Raw genomic sequence first — 26,298 nt, forward strand, 5'->3', positions numbered from 1 at the left:
CACCCAGGCGCCCCTGCATGGTTGTGTTTTTCTTTAGCCATATTTAGCTGTGTGAGTTTGGGCACAGATTAGGCACAAAACTGGATTTCTATAAGACTGGGACTTTATAAGACAAGTACACTGAAGTGAGGCGGGGCAGGGATGTTAAGGAAGTCTCCAAGGAAGTAATTATAGTAAAGGACTAGGGGTTTACTTGGGTAGGAAGAGAATTGAACATATGATTCACATATGATGAGAGATGATGAAAAAAGTGGTAGTATCCTAATATCCTAGTATGGATATTAGGTCCTGATGGAATGGAAGAATTTATTAGAGTTAGGACACCAGAGTGAATGAGCTTAAAAGAGAAGAGGTGAAATTATGACAGAATTCTAGTTGTAGGTAATAACAAAGGCTAGAATATGGCCTGGGAAGTTAATGGTTAAAGTGAATGGGGCAGTAGGGGGGAGCAGTGGAAGGATAGAGAACACTGGCAGAAGAGTTCAAGGAACTGAGAGGCCAGGGTGTTGGAAGTGCTATCCATGTGAATTTAAAATCATCAAGACTTGGGTCATAAATAGATTTTCTGAAAGTGATAGCCATCCAATGCTAAAATCTTCTAAGAAAGTGGATGACTGCAATGGGAAGGGGTAATGGATGACATAATGTAATGACAGTAATTTTACCATGGAGTTGTTTTAGGGAAAAAATAGGGAGAATGGAGGTGGCAATGAAGAGCAGGAAAGACACCTTCCCTACTCCCGGCACAATGCTAATAGAGGCTGTGGCAGAACTTGAAAGGGCTGAAAGGGAAGCACTGTCCTCAGGGGAAAGCCAGTTTTGGGTTAGAACATTTAGGCCTACAAAAGATATATTATGGTATAGTGCTTCATTAACAGCTCAACATATCCTGAAAAAAATTACGAAGTCCCTACCAGGTCACCATTATACAACATAATGCTTGAATTCAAAGAATCCTACCCTATATAACAACAAGAGTTTGCTTGATGGAAAACTTTTTATAAGGAATTTATTAGCTCACATAATAGAAGGAAACTGTTTCTTGGAAGAGAAGAGATAGTAGTGAAGATAATGTTTTTACCCCATTAGACAAAATTGAAAGCCTGCATTAGATCCTGGTAAAAAGTCCCGCACTCATTTCTATAAATTTGACAAAACGTCCAAAATTCTTTTTTTTTTTTTTAAAGATTTTATTTATTTATTTGCCAGAGAGAGACACAGCGAGAGAGGGAACACAAGCAGGGGGAGTGGGAGAGGGAGAAGCAGGCTTCCCACGGAGCAGGGAGCCCGATGCGGGGCTCGATCCCAGGACCCTGGGATCATGACCTGAGCCGAAGGCAGACGCTTAACCGACTGAGCCACCCAGGCGCCCCGAAACGTCCAAAATTCTAAGGGAAGGGGACAAAAAGGGACCAGAGGATAGGATTTCTTTCACCCCTTTCTTCCATATTGCAATAGATCAGTGGTTCTCCAAATGTCCCTGGACCAGAATGAGATTCTGTTGAAATACAGATTCTCAAGCCCTAACTGAATGAATCAGCAACTCTGGGGATGAGGCCCAGCTATCTGAGTTTTAACAGATGGTTCTAATGCCACCAAATTTGAAAACACTGCAATAGAGGACAGTCCCTACTCTTGGATCCACCAGTTCAGCAAGTATTCATTTTGAAGGATTAGTAGAATAGTCGAGGAAAGAAGAGTTGAGGATGTTTTGGAAGTCTAAAATAATGGACCAGAGAGGAAGCCCAGCATGAGGTAGAGGAATCTTTACAATAGGGTAATGATGGAACGGACAAGGATTTCTTCTACCTACGGTAGAAATGGCATTTGCCAAATACCGTTTGACTGTCTTGCCTTTTTAATGCAAAAAAAGCAGGGCTATCTCATTCAAAAATTCTTAGTCTTTGCTGTTAGAATAAGGTTCTACTTCAATATTCTGAGCCTGTTACTCTGGAATTAAGATACTAGATCAGTACTTTTTCAGCCTGAGTATTTCCTATAGGCTGACTTTAAGACTCCATTTGATTCTGCTGGGCATTCAGTGAAGACAAAGGTTGGCAGGCTTACACTGGCTGTAGGGATTTCAATTTTTCTCACAAATCTGATGAAGAAAGCACAAAAATGATAACCATTTAATTGTACATTTTCTTTCTATGAAAACAAAGGATGTTTTATTATTTTTATTCTAATTATCATAAAGATAATATTTTACCTCAGGCAGATTGAAGTTGTTTCTGTTTAATATATATATATATTCATTTTTAAACTCTGTAATGACATAGAACAGATGTATACAACAAGTACACCACATCAACTGCAACTTTTCTATTAACTATGTAATTTTAGACAGTTCCCTTTAAGCTGATGAGCTCATCTGTGGAAAGAAGCAGTAAATTCAGCCATTCTATCATTTTTTGTCAAAATTATAAAATGCCCTTAAATTGATAGTTATATGAAAAACCCAGTATTTTGGGTATCAATTTTACATAATACTCACAGCTTTCATTCATTGACTAAATGTCAATATCTTTATAATCTTCTAAGTTTTTTTACAGTTAAGACTATAAAAATATATTTTTAAAGTATGATAATTTGCAATGATGGTTCAAATATGTTTTAGTATGGAGTTTAAGTATTTTTGTGTTTTACAATGAATTAATAGGAAAATACTGGATTGATCCAAATCTCGGATGCCCTTCAGATGCCATTGAGGTTTTCTGTAATTTCAGTGCTGGTGGTCAGACATGTGTATCTCCTGTTTCTGTAACAAAGGTATGTATTGAATTGTAGAATATATGCAGGTACTTGCCCAGTATCAGTGAACAGGATTTTTTAAATTCTGTCACTTTAAATAATTACGATTTTTTTTAAAGATTTTATTTATTTATTAGACAGAGAGAGACACAGCGAGAGAGGGAACACAAGCAAGGGGAGTGGCAGAGGGAGGGGGAGAGGCAGGCTTCCCGCAGAGTGGGAGCCCGATGCGGGGCTCGATCCCAGGACCCTGGGATCATGACCTGAGCCGAAGGCAGATGCTTAACCATCTGAGCCACCCAGGCGCCCCTAAATAATTATGATTTTTATGAATGGAAGCAAGGTATCATTCTCTACCATATATAAGAAAGAATTTTTTGTTTTTAAAAAACATTCTAGTAGAATCTTGATATTTTGATTGTGTATTTTATGATTGGCATGTCATGGCTTATTCTACTGATTATGCTTTTTAATTTCCTTTTAGAAATGTTGGGGGACGCACACCTGGGTGGCTCAGTCAGTTGAGCGGCTGACTCTTGGTTTTGGCTCAGGTCGTGATCTCAGCAGGAAGTCTGCTTGGGATTCTTTCTCTCCCTCTTCCTCTGCCCCTCCCTGGCCTCCCTCCCCCCCCCCCACCATGCAAGCTCTCTCTCTCTCAAAAAAAAAAAGTGAAACATATTTTCTTATGCATATAAATACATTAGAAAATCCCCGAACAGCTGCAATGTTTATAATTAGTAATCAGTTACCTAAAGGTTTTCTGAAAATGACATCATTAAAAGAGGAATTTTGCCACAAAATTTGCTATTTTTGATGATTTAGCACAAAGAACCTCCCTTAAACATCCATTGAATATTTTTTAAAACTTCTTTCAAGTATAATAAAACGAATGAAGTTAGTTTGGTATGATACTGGGATTATAACAAGCATTTGTAAAACCTAGAGCTTAGTTCTGCCTATAACATATATTGAAGAAATCAAAACTGCATTTCTTTCTTTTTGTGGTTAAACCAGTTTGGTATTATTACCAAGGACTTATTTCTCATTGACAAATAACTGATACACCTGCCCTTTGTATGTTTAGTCCATCATAAAGAGGCAGCAGCTAAAATGTGCAGTCTGTTAGTCTCTGTAGCTGCTTATTGTCTCACTGCCCTTTTCTAAAATATCCCTCTTCATTAAGGGTGTTTCACCAGTTCATCGCGGTGGGCATTCACCATTATTACTCTCAAAGCAGAGGCAGGAAAGATTCTTCCATTCCTAGGGAATCTATGTTCCTCTGGTGAAGATCAGCATGATAGTCCTAATTCCAAAATATCTGCATGATCATCCTCATGCCCCTGGATCTGGCCCAGGAATTTTATTTGGATTATCACAGAAGACAGATGGGGACCGGGAAGTGTGTACAAAGGAGATAGGAACAGTGAAGTTGCTGCACTGTAATTCCTTCCTTGCTGAATCAACTCTCCCATCTCTCCTATCTATAAACTCAGCCTGAGAAAGAGTGGGCAGGTAGTGGAAAGAATGGTAGACTTGGAATCAGGGACCTGAGTTCTAGTCTCTGTCCCTCTACTAACCTGGCAAATGATACTCTGAGCCACAAAAGAGCCTACTCTGTGCCAGGCACTGTGGTAGGTAAGTGACATTTGGCACCTTAAGTCCTTACAACAATCCTGCCATGTCAGTGTCATACTCCACTTTACCAACAAAGACACTAAGGCTCAGAAAGATTAAATAGTTTACAAGTTTGTGATTCTCAGCTATAAAATAAAGGAACCTGAACTACTTAAACTCTAATGTTCCTTATGATGATCCTTCCATGTTTTCATCCTCATTGACCTTCTTTTTTTGCCTTTCTTCTCTTTTTCTTTAATTTTTTTGGTTGTTGTCTTTTTTTTTTCCTTCTCTGATACCTTTTCCTTCTCTGATACCTCATAACAGCTACAGAGACCAACAGACTGCACATTTTAGTTGCTGCCTCTTTATGATGGACTAAACATTACAAATAAAATTCTAATTTTATGTTTGGAAATTAATATAAATTCCTTGTAGAAACCACTTTTGTTCACTTATGTTATGACAATATGCCTGCTTGAATAATAATAAAATAATAATAATGTCAAAAGCTATAGAAAAATCTACTGCCTTGTCCAAGCCTGGGAAATCTGCAGTCAGAACTCCTTGCTCCTATTTTGCTCTGTATTGTTGACTTTATTATTAATACTTGTTCATGCATTCATTCATTTCAATAAACATTTATTGATGACTCCACTCTATGACTGGAACTGCATTAGGGTCTGGCGACACAAAGAATAAGATTCTATCCTTGTCTTTAAAGGCTCTCATAGTTAAAACTACTCAACAGGTATTATTGCAACTTGTAACTTATCTTTGGAAACTCAAAAAAAGATCTTCAAAGGGAAGTATGTAAATTATACATAATTTATATAACATTTTTTGGTCATGTCTAGTAGCCTAATGGCATGCTGAAGCCAGCTCATACAGATTCAGGAGACCCTATTGTTAACACCCCTTTCCAGCTCCGTGTTCAGTGATACTACCATGATTGCCTGAAGCCAGTCACAGTAGGAGTGTTTATACCATGGAAATTGGAAAATGCTATAAATCAGGGATTACCGCCCCCACTCCACCCTTGCAAGAGCCAGTGGTTAAGCATTTATCAGCATACTGTTGACTGGCACTTAAATGCCAAGGAAAGGGGCTTTCTCAAGGCTGCATTTCAAGGACTTTCCCCAGATTCCCCCAAATTATAAGTTTCTCAATTGCCACCTTATAACCTGTATATTATTTCTATGACATTAGTTGGAGTTTGGAGTTGGAAAAGTCCAGATGAACTTCCTTCACTTACTGAGCTCAGAAGCCACCCATATTATCACCATTCACTGTCTAAACACGCCAGTGTGGACAAGTGCTCGGTCAAATGGCTCAGGATTGCCTATTGGCTTCAAGGGATGGAATGGCCAGATTTTTGAAGAAAACACTCTACTTGAACCGAAAGTGCTTTCAGATGACTGCAAGGTAAGGGATGGCACTTTTAGAATTGTTCAGTATAACTAACATAAAATTGATGAGGCCATAAAATTAAAACAATGGATTTAAGACTTTAACTGCAAACTGAAGATCCAGAAGGGTAGTAAGTTTTAATGTGCCCGATTTGTAATGACATTACATTTTTCAGAATCAATCATTTGCTTATATCATATCTTGTCAACTTCTGTCACACCCACTGGTCATCCATGGATTTTTATATGCAAAACAGACGTTAATACATAAATTTAATTTTTATTGCTCATATGAAATATTTATATTACCCCTGCATGGATAGAAAGAGCATATAAATAAATAGATTGATTTCTTATATTTTCACTACTGTAATTCGACATCTCATTATGTATGGAATACAGGTTATAGAGGCAAGTCCGTTGTATTTCATCTTGTCAGTCCCTATACTTGATACCAAATATGGGCAGAATTGCAGACTGACTGGCCCTAAAAATCAATATTTGAATAATAGCTCATTTTTCTTACTAAAATTAAGTAACAAATGTTGAAAAATCTATAATTTTAAAATACTGTGGTATAAAGCAGGTGTCAGCAAACTACAGCCCACAGACCAAATCCAGCCCACGACTTGTTTTTGTAAATAAATGTTATTGGAACATAGCCACACTCATTCGTTTACTTATTATCTATGGTTGTTGTCACACTATGATGACAGAGTCAAATAAATGTGACAGACTATGGCTCACAAAATCTAAAACATTTGTTACCTAGCCCTTTACAGAAGAATTTCCCAACCCTGTTATAAAGAGCAGCCACTTTACATACATATCGTTAATGACTTTAAGTAGCTTGGTTTCCTGTTCGTGTGTACCATGAAGCCCGTGATTTAACATCTCTTACCATTTCCAGGGGACTCTACTTTTTCACATTTTGTTTTCAGACAAATAGTGCATGAGTATGTGAAAAATGAGAGGCGAACAGTTAGAAATATATGGCTCATTCTCTATAAGCAAAGAGATCAATATTATCAAGAAACTCATTTAACTTTAATAATTTTTTCCAGAAACTTTCAGTGACTCGCTACTATCTCTGAGACACAATCTAAACTTACCAGCTCTTTGTTTAGCACTTAAAACAGTCAGGCCCCACCTGCCTTTCTAGTTTGGGCTTTCAGTGGTTGTTAACCCTCAAGTATGGCCAAACTGATCTGTTAATAATAATAATAAAATCAACAATAATTCCTACTATTAGTCATTGGGGCCTTATTATATAGCAGTTACCCTTTATTACATACATTATTTTATTTAATTATAACAGCTTTATAAAGAAGTTTCATTTTATAGGTAGGAAAGTGAAGGCACGGAGAGGTTAAATAACTTGCTCAAGATCATGTAGCTAATTAGTGGAGAGCAAGAAATAAACCCTAGGTGTGTATAACTCCAAAGCCCATGCACACTATACTGCTAGGTACTTTAACTGAAATCTCATTTAATCCTCACAACCGTGTGAGGTGAGTTTTTATTTTTCAAATTTTATACGTAAAGAGAATGGTGGTACCTGGATTTCTATCAAAATCTGCACTTCATCCCCATGTTAGGCTTATTTTTGCAACCATCTTCTACTTTTCCAGCAGTTTTTTGTTTGTATGTTTGTTTTTACTCATGTCATTATCTTTCTCTGAAATGCCTTCTCTACCTCTCTAACTAAGTGGAAATACTAGGCATACTTGAAGGCCCATTTTAAATTCTGAATTCTGAACTCATGAAGCTTTCCCTGAGTACTTCAGTTGGAAATGAGGAATTTAGCACTCACTGTCTACGTTATTTATGCTGTGCTCACTATGTGTTGTCTTGTGTTATGTCTATGTGTTTGTGTTTCCCCTCTCCAACTAGATTTATAAGCTGCTAGTATCCAAAAGCCAGAACTAGGGCGCCTGGGTGGCTCAGTTGGTTGAGCGACTGCCTTCGGCTCAGGTCATGATCCTGGAGTCCCGGGATCGAGTCCCGCATCGGGCTCCCTGCTCGGCAGGGAGTCTGCTTCTCCCTCTGACTCTCCCCCCTCTCATGTGCTCTCTCTCTCATTCTCTCTCTTAAATAAATAAATAAAATCTTTAAAAAAAAAAAAAGCCAGAACTAATTTATTCATCTTCATATTTCCCAAGCACTGTTAGAAAATAGAGGATTACATCTTATTCAACTGTGCCAATTGTACTTAGTATTCAATAAATATTGCTTGAAAGACTTAACGAGTTAATCTAATGGTGTCTTACACACACATACCAAGCTGATGACTAGTAAATGGAATTTATAGCTTAAATAATCGCTAAGGATCCTTCAAATTTTAAAATTTATATCATGATAATTCTGTAAATGAGTAAGTGAATAAACTCCTTAATAAAAAGCTTCACAAAACTAGTCAATTGTATTTCTCTATTTTTTCTTGTTGATCTTAATCATAAGAGAGTTTATGATATGTTTTTGTTCCATAGTAGAATTTGTCAGAAACAAAAGAGCATACAGTAATAAGAAAAACAGAAAGGCCTAGAAAGAAGAGAGGAAACAAACTGTGTAAACAGTAACCACAGACTGGAAAAAAAGAAACCTAAAAGGTGATTCAACATAATTATAATTTACTTCTGACTGAAGCAATTCTGGTTATTTCCTGCCTGAAGTTCAGAGAGGGTGAGATAGCTCGTTGCGTTTCATCCAAGAATGCCCATCCTAAAGAACCAGCCCCAGATGAAGGAACACACAACAGATGGGTGTTCGTCAGATTAGGAATAGTACAGCCTTTTAATTTATATCTGGTCCAATGATCCACAGACAACAGAAGCAGAAGCCTAGCCGTAGTCCCTGAGACTGAAAAATCAGAACACTCGGTACCATTTAGAGAAAGGAATGAACCCATGTTTTCAATTAGCCCTAGTGATTGTTACCATTGAGCGCTTACTCAATACCAGCACTGACTTTGTTCTGGGCACTTTCTATTCGTTATCTCTAATCCTTAACTAAATCTTCGTTGTCTGACAGTGAAGGGCATTGTCTGCTGAGAATGACTGCTAATGACACAATTACATACCAAAGCATTTTGTTCTTGTTTTACAGATTCAAGATGGCAGGTGGCATAAGGCAAAATTCCTTTTTCACACCCAGGACCCTAATCAGCTTCCAGTAACTGAAGTACAAAAACTTCCTCATCTCAAAACCCAGAGGAAGTACTACATGGAAAGCAGTTCCGTATGCTTTCTCTAAGGTTTCTGAATTAGTTCAGAATTCGTGCTGTTGGCCAGGTAATTGCTGCAGAGGGAAAAATTCAGACAGAAAGATACTATCATTGTGAAAGGCATGGAATAAAGCATTGGCTAAATCTTAAAGAATCTCAGGAAGAAAAGATTTCCTCCTAAGAAGGAGAAAAGGCATTTTTTAAAGGACTATAATTGATAAAGTATTTAATTCTTTAAAAAATTATATTGATCTGAGCTTTCTTAGAGAATTCCCTAGAACTGAAAATTTATAAACATGGAATTCTTCAGGGTATCCTCTATTTTTTGACTGAGAGCAAAGTACCCATTAGACAGCTGGAGATGCAGAGCACTGTGGAGCAATACTGGCTAATGCTTCCAAATGTGCCATGCTTCTGTCTAAAAATTACAAGCCACAGTCTAACATGTCTTATTTTCCCAAACACTAAGCTGTATTCAGGTCCCCAATGGGCATATACATCTTAGCCGGTGGTGCACTACCTCTTACGTGTTGCCTTTTTGTGTTGCTCGGTGCTCTTTCTAAAACAAGGTGCTTGTGGCTTTCAGAGACTATTTTGTTTCTTTTTTCGTCTTTGTCATTCTTTAAGAGTGTATGTACTGGTTACATCAAGATATGTTTTGGTTGTTAGTACTTATTTTAATTTGTTTGGCTACATACTTAATAGCAAGTAAGACATTATTTATGTGAAGTCCTTGTTCTATTTTAAAATTCTCTTCGTGGATATGGAATCAAAGCCAGCACGCTGTCATCACCTGTGCTCACGCACAAGAGAATTGGGAGGTTTCTTTTGTTTTTATTTTTTAAATTGTTGTAAAAAATATTACAGGCCAGCTACTTCCAGTAGTAGGTTTGGGTTAGAGTTTGGGGTTGTGATATACTGTTTTTAAAAATCCATGATCATCTGGAATGATACTATGTATATATATATTTTGTAAAGTTTTAATTCAGCAAATCTTTTGAAATTGCTGCTTTTAAATTATAAAAACCATTATTTCTGCTTCATAGGAATTACATGTTTTGTAGTATTCATTGATTTTATTTCACTATTCTTAAATTTACTGTGTTGGGACCTAAAAGAATTCAATTTACCAGTCTTTAAAGCAACATTCAGGGAAAAAAAAAGTCTTTAGCCATTTAAAATAGGCCCAGCCCATTCAGACTTTCCTTGTCAGAGAAGTGCTAGTTCAGTATTAAAAGAAAAATATTATACCTTTTGGTATATAGAAAAGCTTGTACATCCATTATAAACATATCTTTAGCCACAGCAAACCACACTTACCTATCTATAATAAAAATGTGCTTTAAATCTTTTTTTGGTGGTGTTCGTTTTTCTTCTTTTGTTACCAGGTCCTTTTATTATGTATGATAGCCCTCTGGCATAGTCCTTCTGTACTCTGTACATTTGCATCATTACAAAGTATCTGTTACATACCTATAAGAGGATTATAGGGTTTATCTCCTACTTGTACAAAATGAGGTCATGGCACAGAATAAACTCTCTCATATATGGTCAACTGACTTTCAACAAAGGTGCCAAGACCATTCAATGGGGAAAGGACAGTTTTTTCAACAAATGGTGCTGGGAAAACTGGATATCCACATGCAAAAGAATGAAGTTGGACCCTTATCTGATATCATATACAGAACAACTCAAATGGAGCAAAGTGCTAAATATAAGAGCTAAACCTATAAAACTCTTAGAAGAAAACATAGGGGAAAGTCTTCATGACAATGGATTTAGCAATGATTTCTTGGAGATGACGCTAAAAGCATGTTCAAAAAAAAAAGATAAATTGGACTACATCAAAATTAAGAACTTCTGTACATCAAAGGACACTATCAAGAGAGTAAAAAGACATTCCACAGAATGGGAGAAAAAATGTGCAAATCTTATATCTGATAAGGAATTAATATCCCAGAATGTATTTTTTTAAAACTCCTACAGCTCGGCAGCTCTTTCTATCCACAGATCCTGTTCCCATGCTTTAATAAAACCATCATTTTTGGAGCACCTGGGTGGCTCAGTCGTTAAGCATCTGCCTTCAGCTCAGGTCATGATCCCAGGGTCCTGGGATCAAGCCCCACATCAGGCTCCCTGCTCAGCGGGAAGCCTGCTTCTCCCTCTCCCACTCCCCCCTGCTTGTGATCCTTCTCTCGCTGTGTCTCTCTCTGTCAAATAAATAAATAAAATCTTTAAAAAAACCCCACCATTTTGCACCAAAATTTAATTAATCAATTAATTAATTTAATTAAACTTCTACAACTCAAAATATAAAGCAATCCAATTGAAAAATGGGCAAAGGACTTAATAGACATCCCTCCAAAGAAGATACATTAAATGACCAACAAATGAAAAGGTGTTCAACATCTCTAGTTATTAGGAAAATGCAAACCAAAGCCATAGGTAGATACCACTTGACACTCACTACGAAACAGGGGTGCCTGGGTGGCTCAGTCGTTGAGCATCTGCCTTGGGCTCAGGTCATGATCCTAAGGTCCTGGGATCGAGCACCACATCAGGCTCCCTGCTCCGTGGGAAGCCTGCTTCTCCCTCTCACACTCCCCCTGCTTGTGTTCCCTCTCTCACTGTGTCTCTCTCAAATAAATAAATAAAATCTCAAAAAAAGAAAAAAAAAGCACAAACAAAAAAAAAGAAAAACAAGGAAAGTAACAAGCATTGGTAAGGATGTGGATAAAGTGGAACCTTTGTATGTTGCTGGTTGGAATGTAAAATGGTGCAGCCATTGTGGAAAATAGTTTGGCAGTTTCTCAAAAGTTAAACATAGAATTACAATATAACCCAGTAATTCTAAGTTGTGTATATGCCCAAAAGAATTGAAAGAAGGGACCCAAACAGATATTTGTACACAAGTGTTCATAGAGATATTATTCAGAACAGCCAAAAGATGGAAACAACCCGAATGTGCATCCACAGTTGAATTGATTAACAAAATGTGGTATGAACATACAATGGAATATTATTCAGTCTTAAATAGGAATGAAATTCTGACATATGCTACAACACTGATTACCTTGAAAACATTATGCTATGTGAAATAAGCCAGACAAAAAAGGGTAAATTATCTGAAGTATCAAGAATAGACAAATTCAAAGACAGGAAATACAACAGAGGTTATCACAGGCTGGGGGAGGTGAAAATGGGGAATTATTTTTTAATGAGTACAGAGTTTCTGTTTGGGATGATGACAGAGTTCTGGAGATGGATGGTAATAATGGCTGCACAACATGTGAATGTACTCAGTGCAACTGAATCGACACTTAAAATGATTTAAATGACCAATGTTATGTTGTACATTTTACCACAATTTTTTTTAATGGAGCAATGGCAAATATGTCTGATTTCCTGCTTGAGGACCATAGAATTGTTTTTTAAAAGGAGCAGAGGTTGATTCTAAATAAAAGAAACTAGAGTTTCTGTCTATGTGCCATATCTTTCATTCCCCCCAAAAAAAATTTATTTCAGAGACATAAGTGGTTTTCCTAGATATCATTTAAGAAATATATATAAAATAGAAATACCTTACCTTATGTTTTTTTTGTTTTTGAAATATTAAATTTAAAGGACATATTAATCAACATAATCATAGGCAGTATAATATGTGTAGTGGTTAAGAGTACTCTGGGCATTAGCTGTGTGACTTTGGGTATATTATTCTTCATTGCCTCAGTTTCTTCACTGCAAAATGAGGATAATAAAAGTAAAAATCTTTATGAGTTAGTGTTCTTAGAGAAACAGAACCAGTGGGAGATATAGATAGATATAAGTAGAAATACAGATTTTATATATAATATACATATAATATTGTTATGATATATATGTATGATATATAAAAATATTTTTTATTTTATGTTTTTATATGGAAACATTATGATGGATTGGCTTACACAATTATGGAAGCTGAGAATTCCCACAATCTGCAGCCAGTAAACTAGAGACCCAGGAAAGCCAGTGATGTAATTCAGTTAAATCCAAAGGCCTGAGAACCAGGGTAGCCAATGGATTAAAATCCAGTCTGGGGGCCGGTGAAGATGACAGGTCCCAACTCAAGCAGGCGGACAAAGCAAAAAGGGCACATTCTTCCTTACTCTGCCTTTTGTTTGATTCAGGCCCTCAGTGGATTGGATGATGCCCATGCACATTGTGGGAGACGGACAATTTACTTTACTGAGTCCACTCGTTCAAAGACTAATCTCCTCCAGAAACGCTATCACAGAAACACCCAGAAATAATTTTTAACATGGACACCTATGGCTGGTCAAATTGACACATAAAATTAACTGTCACATTATCTCACTTACTGGTTGAATGGATTTAATAAATTACCATGGGAAAGTATAAAACTGCCTGGCACAAAGCCATCAATCACTCTGTAAGCCTTAGCTGCTGCTCTTGTTGAAGCAACAACATCATTGAAGATTTAATGGATAAGCTCCATGCTAGTTATCACCGAGGAGGTGGTGGTGAATCCCTTAATAAAATTATTCATCTGTTTTACAGTCATGCCCATAATTTGTTCTGTAACAATAGATTTTATATTTTTAGAACATAGATTATATATAAAGGCTTTCTAGAAATAAGGTACAACTATAACAGTATATAAGTACATAATGTGCCTCCCTTTTCTCCCCATTTTTGTACATTAATGTAGGAATTACAGTGGTCATTATAAGTAAATATCACCAATCTTTTTTGTGATTTAAAACCAGAGCAGAAGGAATATTGGATTTAGATGCATAAAACTTGAATTCAGTTCCAACCCTCTCACTCATCAGTTTGGGGTACTTGGTTAAGTCACTAATTCTCTGTTTCTTTATCTATACTGGGCAATTTTTTTTTTTTTTTTTTTTTTGGTCCGCTTCTACTAGTTATATGAGGGAGATGTGTTAAAAATCTCCAACTGTGATTATGGACACTCCTGTTTTTCCTTTTACATCTCACATTTTTGCTTTATACTTGTAATTAGTTGCATTCAAATTTACCACAGCTTTATTCAGAGGTGTACTGGTAAATGTTTAATAACTAGCCCTCCAAGGTGAAAAGAGAAACAATCCCTACCTATAGCGTTAGCCAGTTTTCATGGTGTAAATGCTTGGGCCATACCAATTCTGTGTTGTAACTTGTTAGTGTCAACACGGTACATCTTTGTTTCTCTTTTTATTTTTAACCTTTCTGCATCCTTCTGTTTAGGCATATTTGTTATACTCAGCATATGCTTGTAGATTTATTTATATTTAAACTACTTTGACAATTTTAGACTCTTAAGAGTATTAGTCTGTTTAGTTAATGTAATTACTATTATATTTTCTTTTAAACCTAATATTTTACTATTATTTTATATTTGTCGCATCTCTGTTTCTTTTTTCTTCCTTTGGATTGGTAAAATATTTTTTTATTCCATTTTCCCTCTTTTAGCTTGTTAAACATTATTTTTATTTTCTTTTAGTGGCTACTTTAAAGGCAATAATAAGTATCCTTGACTTTGTAGAGGCCACATAAATTAGTACTTTTCTACTTTCCAGACAACTCAAGGATATTACAAAACTTTAACTCCACTTATCTCTCTCTGACATTTTGGAATGTTATTGTCAGGTATTTTAATTCTGCACATATTTAGAATCCTTTGGGATATTTTCTAATATTTTAAACTGACAATATTTATTTGGTTTTATCCACCTATTTATACTTTCCTGTACTTTTCTTTCCTTCCTTCCATCCTTCATATTTTAGGTGAACTTGAAAGAAGCAAGAGAAGATGACATATGCTTTATATAGAGGCAAAGTTACCATTGAAACTAATAAATTTAAGCTTTAGGACCCTGAAGTAGCCTTCAAAAATGTCTTCACGTGGGCATTTATGTTTGTAAAGTTTGCAAAAGTACAGTAATTTTTAGCTATTTTCCATAAAGAGGACCCTAAGTTGTATGAGCCTCGGGCTTCACAAAACCTAGATCTATCCCTGCTTTTTACCTGGAATGAAACATAAATGTTGTTCTTTCTATAGGAAACAACAAGTTTTTGTTTGATGACTACAATAAACAAAAAGAGGGAATGTTGCTAGTGGCACAGAAATGACCTGAGCAGTAGAAACATGGTGTTCAGCAGTGCGCACTGTGACACACCTCATTTTCTGACCAACATGTTAAGTTTCTCCTCCCATACAAGACTAGCAGCTTTCATAGTTTCAGAAGTAAGTGTCAGCTAAGCCTTCAATGTAATGTGCTCTGCCCTCTTCAAGCACAGCTTTTCTACCATGACCTACATAGTAATTGGCTCTGAAGGTATGATTAAGTCGTTACCACCTCAGCCCGGGTACACAATTATGCAATCTGTGTGCTTTGGATTCAGAGTCCTGGTATAATTCAAAGCTAATTTAGAAAAATGGCACCTCTGTAGAGAAGAGCAACTGGTGGGGAATCCGAGCTATCATCTTGGCTGTACTAGCAGTGGAATTTCAGGACTGCACACAAGGGCAAAGTAATGTCACCTGGATTTTCTCTGTGTCCCAACCTCAGAACCCAACAATCCATTAAAAATAATTTGATTTTACAAGGTATCTAGTTTAGGACAAATTTAGAGTTGAAACTCAAGAAAACTTCTCATTTCTTTTTTTAAAAATTTTATTTTATTATGTTAGTCACCATTCATTACATCATTAGTTTTTGATGTAGTGTTCCATGATTCGTTGTTTCCGTATAACCCCCAGTGCTCCATTCAACACGTGTCCTCCTTAATACCCATCACCAGGCTAACCCATCCCCCCACCCCCTTCCTGAAAACTTCTCATTTCTTGAAGCAGACACTGGAAATCCAGTTTCATGAAACAGACATTCTTCATGAAGGGATAAAGATCTCCCTCAACTATTAGAATATAAAAACTTTATTTGAACTTCATTGATATTACATTCAATTTTTCTCAGTTGAGTGTTTCAATTTGTAAAAGAGGTTAAGCCATTTAACTACCAAAACAAATGCCCAGACAATATATAGAACATTCAGTTAAAATAATTTTTAGTTGTTCCCAAATATTTCCTACATAATTCAGTATGCCATAGAAAAACACTATACATTTTTCCAAGTCTTCCTACAATGAAAAATAAAAAACTTTGAACAAAAATTAATTACTAGATACCAACAATTTTTTGGTTTAATAGTTGGAAGTGAGAAATTAAAACAATCAGACTTTATTTAGTTTGATTTTATAACCAATATTATTGCTGACTTCAGGGTTCAGATGTTAAAAGATAATAAATATTTTAGATATTTTTCAGTAAATTTTTTTCTAAAACCTTTTTAGAAATCTATTTCATGTACCCCCCTGCTGCAAATAGTTAGGCCTTCTGTATTAGGTCCTGGATTCCTCTAATAGTAATGACCCAATTGTTGGATCCTTCTAAAGGCTCATCAATTATGATTGAACCTCCTGAATCATGATTTGTTTGTTTGATCCAAATAATGCTTTTGCCAGTAATAGATCTGGCCAATTCTTTGGAAACAAGTTACTTGTGTTGTAATAATAGGCCCATCCAAATCATAGTATGTCATGCTCCCCTGCTAAAGAATAATCATACCCAGAACAAATCTGTGGTTTTTTCTCTGTGTCCCAACCTCAGAACCCAAGCTGAGGAAATGAAACTGGCTCCTGATCACCTATAGGATAAAGAAATGCAAGCTTTTCTGCAAGGCCTATAAGGCCTTGGTGACGGGGCCTCTGATTACCTGTCAACCTGCTCACCCTTTTTTCTCATCAAAGTCTGTGTACTCCAGCCATACCTAACTTATCTCATGTTCTCTGAACATACTATATGTTTCATTCCTTTGCCTGGAAAGTTCTCCTGCCTTGTTCTCCTGGCCAATTCCTACTCTTTCCTCAAGTTAGCTCCTTGGGAAACCTTTCTTAACTTTTCCCACAAAGGAATGCATGCTGCTTCCTCTTTGGGTCACATTCTGTCTTCTACACTTGCTTCAGTGAGTTGTTACTGCTTTTCACATGCCTGTCTCCCTTCACTACACTGTGACCTCCCTGAAGGCAAAGTGTAGATTTTAATGCTTATAATCACATAGAATGGCACAGTGTATGATGCAAATAGGTGCTCAAGTCCTCCATGTCTTCATGTTTTATTGCATATTGTGAACTAGAGACTGTGCTCTGAGTTGGCAATTCAAATTGAGCAAAAAAGGCAAAGTCCCTGTGCTCAATGAGCTTCCTATCTAGGAGAGAAACCATGTTAATCAAATGATAGTATTCATGAATATATCATTACAACTTGAAACCAGTGCTCTGAAAGAAACACACACATATACATGAACTCTGACCTAGGCTGGAGCAGAGGGGAGGAGGAGTGCCTAAGGAATGCTTCCCTAGGAAAGTAGGGCCTTCTTCCATCTGAAGGATGAGTAATTAGACATGAGGGTGAAGAGAAGATATGGGTCAGATTATGAGGGATCTTTGCAAGGCCATGATAAGGATTTAGTTCTTTATCCTAAGAACAACGATTAGACATTGAAGGGTTTTAAGGAGTTGGCTGACATTATCAGACTTGTGATTTGCAAAGATGCTCAGGCTACAATCTGAAGAATGAAGAGACAAATATTTATTGACTGAATTAACAAATGAACCACTACATTTAGCTGATTCTTGAATTTTCTATTGTCTAAATCTCAGCTAATTGGAGTTTGAATTCTAATAACCTCTTCTAGTGCAACACTGCCCAATAGAAATATATAAGCCACATATGTAATTTAAGATTTTCTAGTAGCCACATTTAAAAAAGTAAAAACAAAACAAAACCAGTGCAATTAATTTTAATAATGTATTATACATAACCTAATATATCTAAAATATTTCCATTTCAACATGTGATCAATATAAAAATGTTATTAATGAGATATTTTACATTCTTTTTTTATGTACTGAATCTCTGAAAGTCAGTGTACATTTTATATTTACAGTACATCTCAGTTTGGATAACCACATTCCAAGGGCTCCATAGCTACTGTGGCTACCATCTTGGACTATGTAATTGTAATGCCTTCACCCAGTGATTCGCAAACCTGCCTATACATCGTTAAGTACACACAGAGATGCTTGTTAAAAGATTTTCCAGTAGCTCTATTTTGATTAAGTACCTCTATGGAAAGACCCAGAAATCTTATCAAGCACACGGGGTGATGCTGATAAAACAGTCCATGGACAAGTATACGGGAATTGCTACATTGCCTCAAAGTTGCGAATATAATGAAACCTTTGTGGATATAATAAAACATCTTGCATCCTGGAAAAATTTGAGCAATATCATGGGAAGCCCAGTAGGAAGGATGTTTAGGACACCTCTGAAATTATTTCAGAAAGTTACTATCATCCCTATTTTTTAAATAAATCTGGAGAATCCAGTTGCTGAAAAAGATAGCCAATTATAAAAAGAAGCCAATACTTCCTGGAGTCCCCAAGTCTAATCCTGAAGATGTCATATAAATGAGAGGGTGGTAATGGATCTTGGAGCCTTCTCAGAAATACTGAGAAGCCTGTAGAAGATGAAAGGGAGTTGGGGCCCATTGTGGTGGGAAAGGAAGGCCTAGAGTCATAGATGGACACTGACGGAGGTAAAGGGTAAAATGGAGGGATAGTATCTCTGATTCTGCCCTTGTCTACCCACATTAACCTGGGTGGATCACAGCCCACCTCAACTCAAGGGCCAACAGCAGGGCCAGCCCAACACCTGCCCATGGAGGTGGAGTAACATCAGGGAAGCTGATAACTATACATACAGTTTGGCTTGCAACAGTTCTTTTCTCTTCCTTCTACCCTGGGTGAAACCACAGAATATAGTAGTTCTTGAAAGGGATGGCAAATGCAGGCATATGGGGCATGTTTTCCTCATGAAAGGCCCGAGTGGTTCTAGTGGAGCTCTGACTATAACATCAGAAGCATTCTACCCTAAGACTCATCCACTCTCTTTCCTACCAGCCACCTCGAAAAAAAAAAAAAATCAGAAGAATCACAATCCAAGTCTCAGGCTTTTGATCCTCCCTTTCAAGTATGAATTAACAGCTGAAGATGCTGATACTCCCAAGTGAATATGAGATCACAGGGGAAAATATTACAGCATCTGAAGAGTGTAATTCCATAAAAGAACTTTCTTAGAAAACTGTACAATTTGTACTAGTGGAGCAAAATTAATAGATTTTTTAAAAAGTGAGAAATGTTAGGGGCGCCTGGGTGGCTCAGTCGTTAAGCAGCTGCCTTCAGCTCAGGTCATGATCCCAGGGTCCTGGGATCGAGTCCCGCATCCGGCTCCCTGCTCCGCGGGAAGCCTGCTTCTCCCTCTCCCACTCCCCCTGCTTGTGTTCCTGCTCTCGCTATCTCTCTCTCTCAAATAAATAAATAAAATCTTTTTTAAAAAAGTGAGAAATGTTAAATGAGTAAAAGAAATATCTCCAAAGAGATAAGGGAGAATATTAGTAATATGAAGCAAAAAGAAGCTGGAGAAACTGGTTATGAAAAATATAGTGATTGAAATGAACTTAGTGGATGTGTTGGCTAAGATTGGATACCATCAAATAACAAATGAGCAAAGTAGAAATTAGTTAGGGAACTCTCCTAAAAAGCATAAAGAACTCTGATAACAAAACATGACAACATTACAAGAAAAGAGAGCTATAGACAAACATCCTTCATAAACATATATGAAATCTCCTAAAAAATATATTAGCTAATTGAATCCAGCTATATATAATATATATAATAAAAAAATGAATAGTGAGGTTGCAATATACAAAATCAATATAAAAAAACCATTGCATTGTTTTAGGCTAGTGATGGAAAATCCAAAAATGAAATTAAATAATTTCTTTCAAAATCACATCAGAAAGAATAAAATACTGGGATGTCTGGCTAGCTCAGGCGGTAGAGCATGGGACTCTTGATCTTAGGGTCATGAGTTCAAGCCCAACATTGGGTGTAGAGCTTACTTAATTAAAAAAAAAGAATAAAATACTTAGGAATACATTAAGCAAAAGACATGCAAAAACTTGTACACTGAAAACTACACAGCATTGTTAAGTGAAATTAAAGACAATCTAAATAAATGAGTGACATTCCATTTTCATAGATTGTAAGACACACTATTGTTAACATGCTACTTCTCTTCAAGTGATCTATATATTCCACCTTATCCCTGTCAAAATCCCAGCAAGCTCTTATGTAGAAATTGATAAACTAATCCTAATATCTATATGGACATGCAAAAGACCTAGAATAGCCAACATATTTTTTTAAAAAAATTTTTAGTATAGTTGACACACGATGTTACATTAGATTCAGGTGTACAACATAGTGATTCAACATCTCTATCTGTTATGCTATGATGACCAACACAATTTTGAAAAAGGACCAATGGAGGAGGACTTAATTACCCAGTTTGAAAACTTACTATAAAATTATCATCGAGAAAGTATGGTGTTGGTGCATAGACATATAAATCAATGAAACAGAAAGTCCAGAAATAAACTCTTATATTTGTGATGACTTCATTTTTTACAAAATATCAAGGCAATTCAAGGGGGAAGGATGATCTTTTCAACAAACGGTGCTTGGATAAGAAGAGATCCATATGCGAAAAATAAATCATTAATTTGCTCTATAAAAAAACTCAACATGGATCATAGCTCTAAATGTAAGAGCTAAAACTATAAAACTTCTAGAATATATAGGAGATAATCTTTGGTACATTGGGCTAGCCAAAAACTTTTTAGTGTGACACGAAAAGCAGAATTCATTTGAAAAACTCATAAACTGGACTTCACTGAAATACCAAACTTGTGCTCTTTAAAAGACATAATTAGGAAAATTAAAAACTAGTCACATAGTGGGAGAATATATTTGCAAACCATACAAGGACTTGGTATTAATTATCTATTGCTGTGTAGCAACTGCCCCGAAACTTAACAGTTTAATATAACAAATATTTATTATGTCACCCAATTTTTGAATATGAGGAGCAACTGCTGACCAGAGCTGCAGCCATGTCAAGCCTTGACTAGGACTGGAGAATCTGCTTCCAAGCTCACTCCCATGGCTGTTGACAGGCCTCAGCTCCTCGCTGGTTGTTGCCCAGTGTATTAGTTTGCTAGGGCTGCTATAAGAAAATAGGTCAAATGTGTGGCTTGAATAACAGAAACTTATTTTCTAACAGTTCTGCAGGCCAGAATTCCAAAATCAAGTGTTGGCAGGTTTGTTTTCTTCTGAGGCCTCTCTCTTTGGCTTGCAGGTGACCTCCTTCTTGCTATGTCTTCATGTGGTCTTTCCTCTGTGTGCACACATCCCTGATCTCTATTTGTGTCCAAATTTCCCCTTCTAGAAGTACACCAGACAGACTGAATTAAGGTCCACCTGAATGGCCTCATTTTAACTTAATCATCTTTTAAAGGCCCTATCTCCAAATACAGCCACATTTTGAGGTCCTAGGGATTAGGGTTTCAACATATGAAATCTGGAGGGACACAGTTCAGCCTTATAATAGAGAGTTTAGCTCCCTGCTACATGAGCCCTCCTGGTAGGGCAACTCAGAACATGGCAGCTTGCTTCCCTCAGAGTAAGTGATCTAGGAGAGGAGTAAGAGAGCAATTGCCTGAAACAGAAACCACAGCCATTTTTCAAACCTAATCTCAGGAGCAACACAATATACTTCTGCTGTATGTTATCAGTAACACAGGCCAATCCTGGATAATTTGGGAAAGTTTTATACATTGGCATGAATAGCAGGAGGTGGAAATCATTAAGGAACATCCTGATGGCTATCTACAAAAGATTTTTATCCATAATATATGAAGAACTACTACAATTTGGTAATAAAAAACAATTAATTAAAAGCAGATTTGAATATGTCACTAATCCAGATAGAGAACTGGCCAGTAAGCACATGAAAAAATGCTCAGCATTATTAATCATTAAAGAAATGCAAATTAAATTCATAGTGAGATACCATTATCTATCCATAATCAAAAAGATTGACAATAAATACCAACCGTTGGCAAGGATGTAGAAAAACTGGAACCCTCATACATTGCCAGTGGGAATGTAAAATGGTATAGTTACTTTGGAAAACAGTTTGGCTCTTTCTTAAAAATTAAATGTAAACTTACGATATGGTCTAGAAATTCCACTCCTAGGTACCTACTCAAGAGAAATGCGAATATACACACAAAGACTTGTATGGGAATGTAGAAGCAGAATTTCTCATAACACCAAACCTGGAAACAATCCAAATGCCCATCAACTGATGAATGAGCAAAATGTGATATATCCATACAATGGAATATTATTCAGCAATAAAAAGGAATAAACTACTGAGACATGCTACAACATGGATGAACCTCAAAAACTTTAAGCTTAATAAAAGAGGCCAGACTCAAAAGACCACATATTATATTATTTCATATGAAATTTCCAGGAGGGGCAAATCTATAGGAATAGAAATTAGATCAATGGTTGCATGGGGCTGGGGATGGGAACAGGGATTGACTGCAGATGGGAACAAGGGTATTGGATGGGAGTAGATGGAAATGTTCCAAACCTGGATTTTGGTGATGGTTGCAAAACTGTATAAAATTTCAAGTTTAAATTATTGAATTGTATGTTTATTATAGACATATTTTATTTTATGTGAATTATACCTCAATGAAGCTGTTAAAAAGATACACACAATAAAACAATTCTACGTATTTCACAAAGACATATATATATATATATATATATATATATATATATATATATGGAGTCATATTAAATGTATAAGAGTGAAGGGGAGGGTAATGATAGTGGAGATGTACAAATAGCAAAAATATTAAGGAAAGTGTTGTTGCACATGAGAAGAATGTGCCAAGAACTGGGAAATGTGATTATCTCAACTTTGTCCTCCATGATCCAAAAGAGAAAACAATTAAGCAAGCTATCATCAGCAGGACTCTCAAAATTACTGGTAGGATAAGGAAAATAATACTTATATTTGTAGAATGCTTTACTGTTTACAAAGCTCTTTCACATACATTGTCTTATTTAATTCTCAAAATAGATCTGTGAAATACATATAACTATCGCCATTTTACAGATAGACTGACTGAGACTCAGAGTGGTCACCTAGCTACTGGCAAAGGAGATTTAAACCCAGAGCTTTTCCCTACCTCCCTTACTTGGCTGATCCAATCAGATTCTTTTCCCCAGACATTTGGAATTAGACAATAGTGAGTCTCCATGATTATACAAGCACTGAGGATATATAAACCTTGGAGTTGTGGAATGGCAGTATTTTTTTAACAAGGTACATGGAGAAGAGAGACAACTTGCCTACAAAGAAAGTAGAATGAAGCCAACTCAGTGACAAAAGGCCATGTGGCTAGAGGCACACATTCATACCGTGGTAGCCACGGAGATGTGCCACCCAGATCTTCTTCAAAGAAGGACTTGCTACCTGGCCACAAAGAGTGCAGTCCAGCTGTCAGCTCCAGCTGCAGAGAAGCCTCTTGCCCAAGATCATGCCCTTGCTGGGGCAGCCTGTGTCAGATGACCCAGTGGGGCCAGATATAAAGTATGAGGCAGTTCTGCCTGAAGTGGGACACTCTAAAGAAAAATGCTTTCTCTGAGCTACCTGTCAGGTTGGCCAAGGCTGGTCTGACCTGTATCACAAGTTAAATGCTTTCTCTGGCCGATCCTCCTTCCTCCCCTTTCTCTTCACAGGTAGCGATCCCTAACAACTCCTATCAGTATCTGTTTCTGAATAGCCCAACCTGCAACACATCACAACACATACCCATACACAATAAAACTCAGACTTCCGGGCTTTCTGGTTCCTGGCTCTTGTGTGGACACAGTTGAAATTCCAACTCTTGGCCTTTATCTTAAGCTAGCTCAAGTGCAAACAAAGGGCTTTGACCAGAATGTTAATTTTCTGTGTCAGTGCTGCCACTAAATAGCCATTTAATCTTGAACAAATCATTTTATTTCTCTGGGTCTTTGTTTTCTTACCTGTCTACTGACAGGTCAGGAAAGGCCCTTCTATAGTCAAGCAGACGGTTGACTACACAAAGAGCCTGCTGAGCTGCTGAAATGATTTAACCATCCCTAAGATACACTTTTTCATGGCTTTTCAGTCACAGCTAAGATGCTTTCCTAGAAAGCACTCCTAAGTTTCTGGCTGTTAAAATGAACTCAACTATGACTTTGACAAAGGGCCACTTCTCAAAGTGGTTAGGAAAGCTGCAAGGTGATGCCTGCTGCAGAGACAGGAGACAGAAATGATAGGCACAATCCTATAGTGAAGGAGCTGGGCTTGTCCCCCTACTCCACCGAGGTGGAAAAGGGGGAGAAAGGAGTTTGAGGAACTGGATAGGAATTCAGCGACAGCTCCACATAACTTCTGCCTCCCTTTCTTTGTCCTTGTCCTATCTCCATCCTTGCATACAATGCTGTGCTCTATACTCCAATAACCCAAAGTTCCCTCCTTCAGGACTACTCAAGCCTCCCTTTTCCTTCAAAACTACCATTCAACAAGACCGCCACAACTTCCAGTATCTCCATTAAAACTACCGTCCCACAGTGTGGATTGTTTAACTTAGGTAAATGATTAGCTGTAAAGCCATCAAGGAGCCTTACTGGTTTAACAATTTTTCCTCCAGTGACTGTTAAAAAAACACAGATTACAAGAACAAATGTAGGGAAATGACAAAAGTTTTAAAATCTTACAGTCTTTATGCTTCTGGTGTCTGATCTGTAGTTCTAGAACTTTTCCCTTTCTTAAATGGAAATCTGGATGGTTTTATTCTCTTGAGGATCAACACTCCCTCTTGTTGCTCCCATTTCACAAATCTTGTCTTTAGCAAAAACCACATGGATTCTTTCTACCATTTAGCCCCTTTCCCCTGTGTAAATATGTGATCTGGCCTGAAAATCCAATCAGGCTTTCTTTGACTCCACGGGCAGCTAGCACCTCTAAGTATCTCCAAAAGAGACTATCCATATGATTCCTCTGGAAGCTTCTTTCTCACAACCCATAAGAAGATTGTACTAAACTCTCCCAATTTACTTCTGTGCTCCTTCCAGCACTGCTTAATCCCTGGTGCCCCAACTAGGTTTCGAAATTTTCTCCCTCCCTCACTCTGCTCACCCATTCAAAATTCCCATTCTTTGACCAACTTGCAAATGAGAACAGTTAAATGCCCTGCATTGAGGAGATAATACAAAGCAACCTACAGCTGAGAAGCCATTTCTTTGAAGCCTCCTTTATGCAGCAAGAAAAATATATCTCCTATGAAGTTTCCTTACACAGTGAGAAAAATACCTCACCTCACAGACATGATGTGAAGATTAGGTGAAAGTGCCTAATGCCCCGTATGTAATAATAATAATTTTGAAAAGTAATTGAGAGGGGCGCCTGGGTGGCTCAGTCGTTAAGCGTCTGCCTTCGGCTCAGGTCATGATCCCAGGGTCCTGGGATCGAGCCCCGCATGGGGCTCCTGCTTGGCGGGAAGGCTGCTTCTCCCTCTCCCACTCCCCCTGCTTGTGTTCCCTCTCTTGCTGTCTCTCTCTGTCAAATAAATAAATAAAATCTTTAAAAAAAAGAAAAAGAAAAATAATTGAGATAGACAAAAGTGTGGTTTTTGTTTTTTGCATTTTTGTATTATTTTTTAGATCTTCTATTCCTGGGGATTGAAATTTTGGCCCAGTCTTTAGGGATACACACACACACACACACACACACACACACACACACGTTCTTTTTTTTTCCTATTTATTTATTTTTCTTTGATGTTGTGTTCCATGAGTCATTGTTTGCCTATAACACCCAGTGCTCCATTCAATACGTGCCCTCTTTAATATCCATCACCAGGTTAACCCTTTCCCCCACCCCCTCCCCTCTAGAACCCTGTTTGTTTCTCAGAGTCCATAGTCTCTCATGGTTCGTCTCCCCCTGCAATTCCCCCCCCTTCATTTTTCCCTTCCTACTATCTTTTTTTTTTTTTTTAACATATAATGTATTATTTGTTTCAGAGGTACAGGTCTGTGATTCATCAGTCTTACACAATTCACAGCGCTCACCATAGCACATACCCTCCCCAATGTCTATCACCCAGCCACCCCATCCCTCCCACCCCCACCACTCCAGCAACCCTGTTTGTTTTAAAGAGAGAATCCTGTAGGATGCTGGGAATGGGAAACTGGCTGTTGTGGGCTGTTACTGACGG

General features: G+C 37.2%; 1 protein-coding gene across 1 annotated transcript in view; it reads left to right on the forward strand.

The window, feature by feature from the left end:
* The window catches only part of COL24A1 (collagen type XXIV alpha 1 chain), a 237,673-nt gene extending 227,259 nt beyond the window's left edge, over positions 1-10,414 (forward strand). Inside the window, exons 39-41 of the mRNA XM_078071776.1 lie at positions 2,663-2,772; positions 5,578-5,793; positions 8,883-10,414. Of these exons, the coding sequence (XP_077927902.1) occupies positions 2,663-2,772; positions 5,578-5,793; positions 8,883-9,029 (473 nt within the window). The 3' untranslated portion in view covers positions 9,030-10,414. The remainder of the gene's footprint in view (positions 1-2,662; positions 2,773-5,577; positions 5,794-8,882) is intronic.
* The last annotated feature ends 15,884 nt before the right edge of the window (positions 10,415-26,298 follow it).

Source organism: Halichoerus grypus, chromosome 5, assembly GCF_964656455.1.
Source record: "Halichoerus grypus chromosome 5, mHalGry1.hap1.1, whole genome shotgun sequence".
In the NCBI taxonomy this organism is placed as follows: Eukaryota; Metazoa; Chordata; class Mammalia; order Carnivora; family Phocidae; genus Halichoerus; species Halichoerus grypus.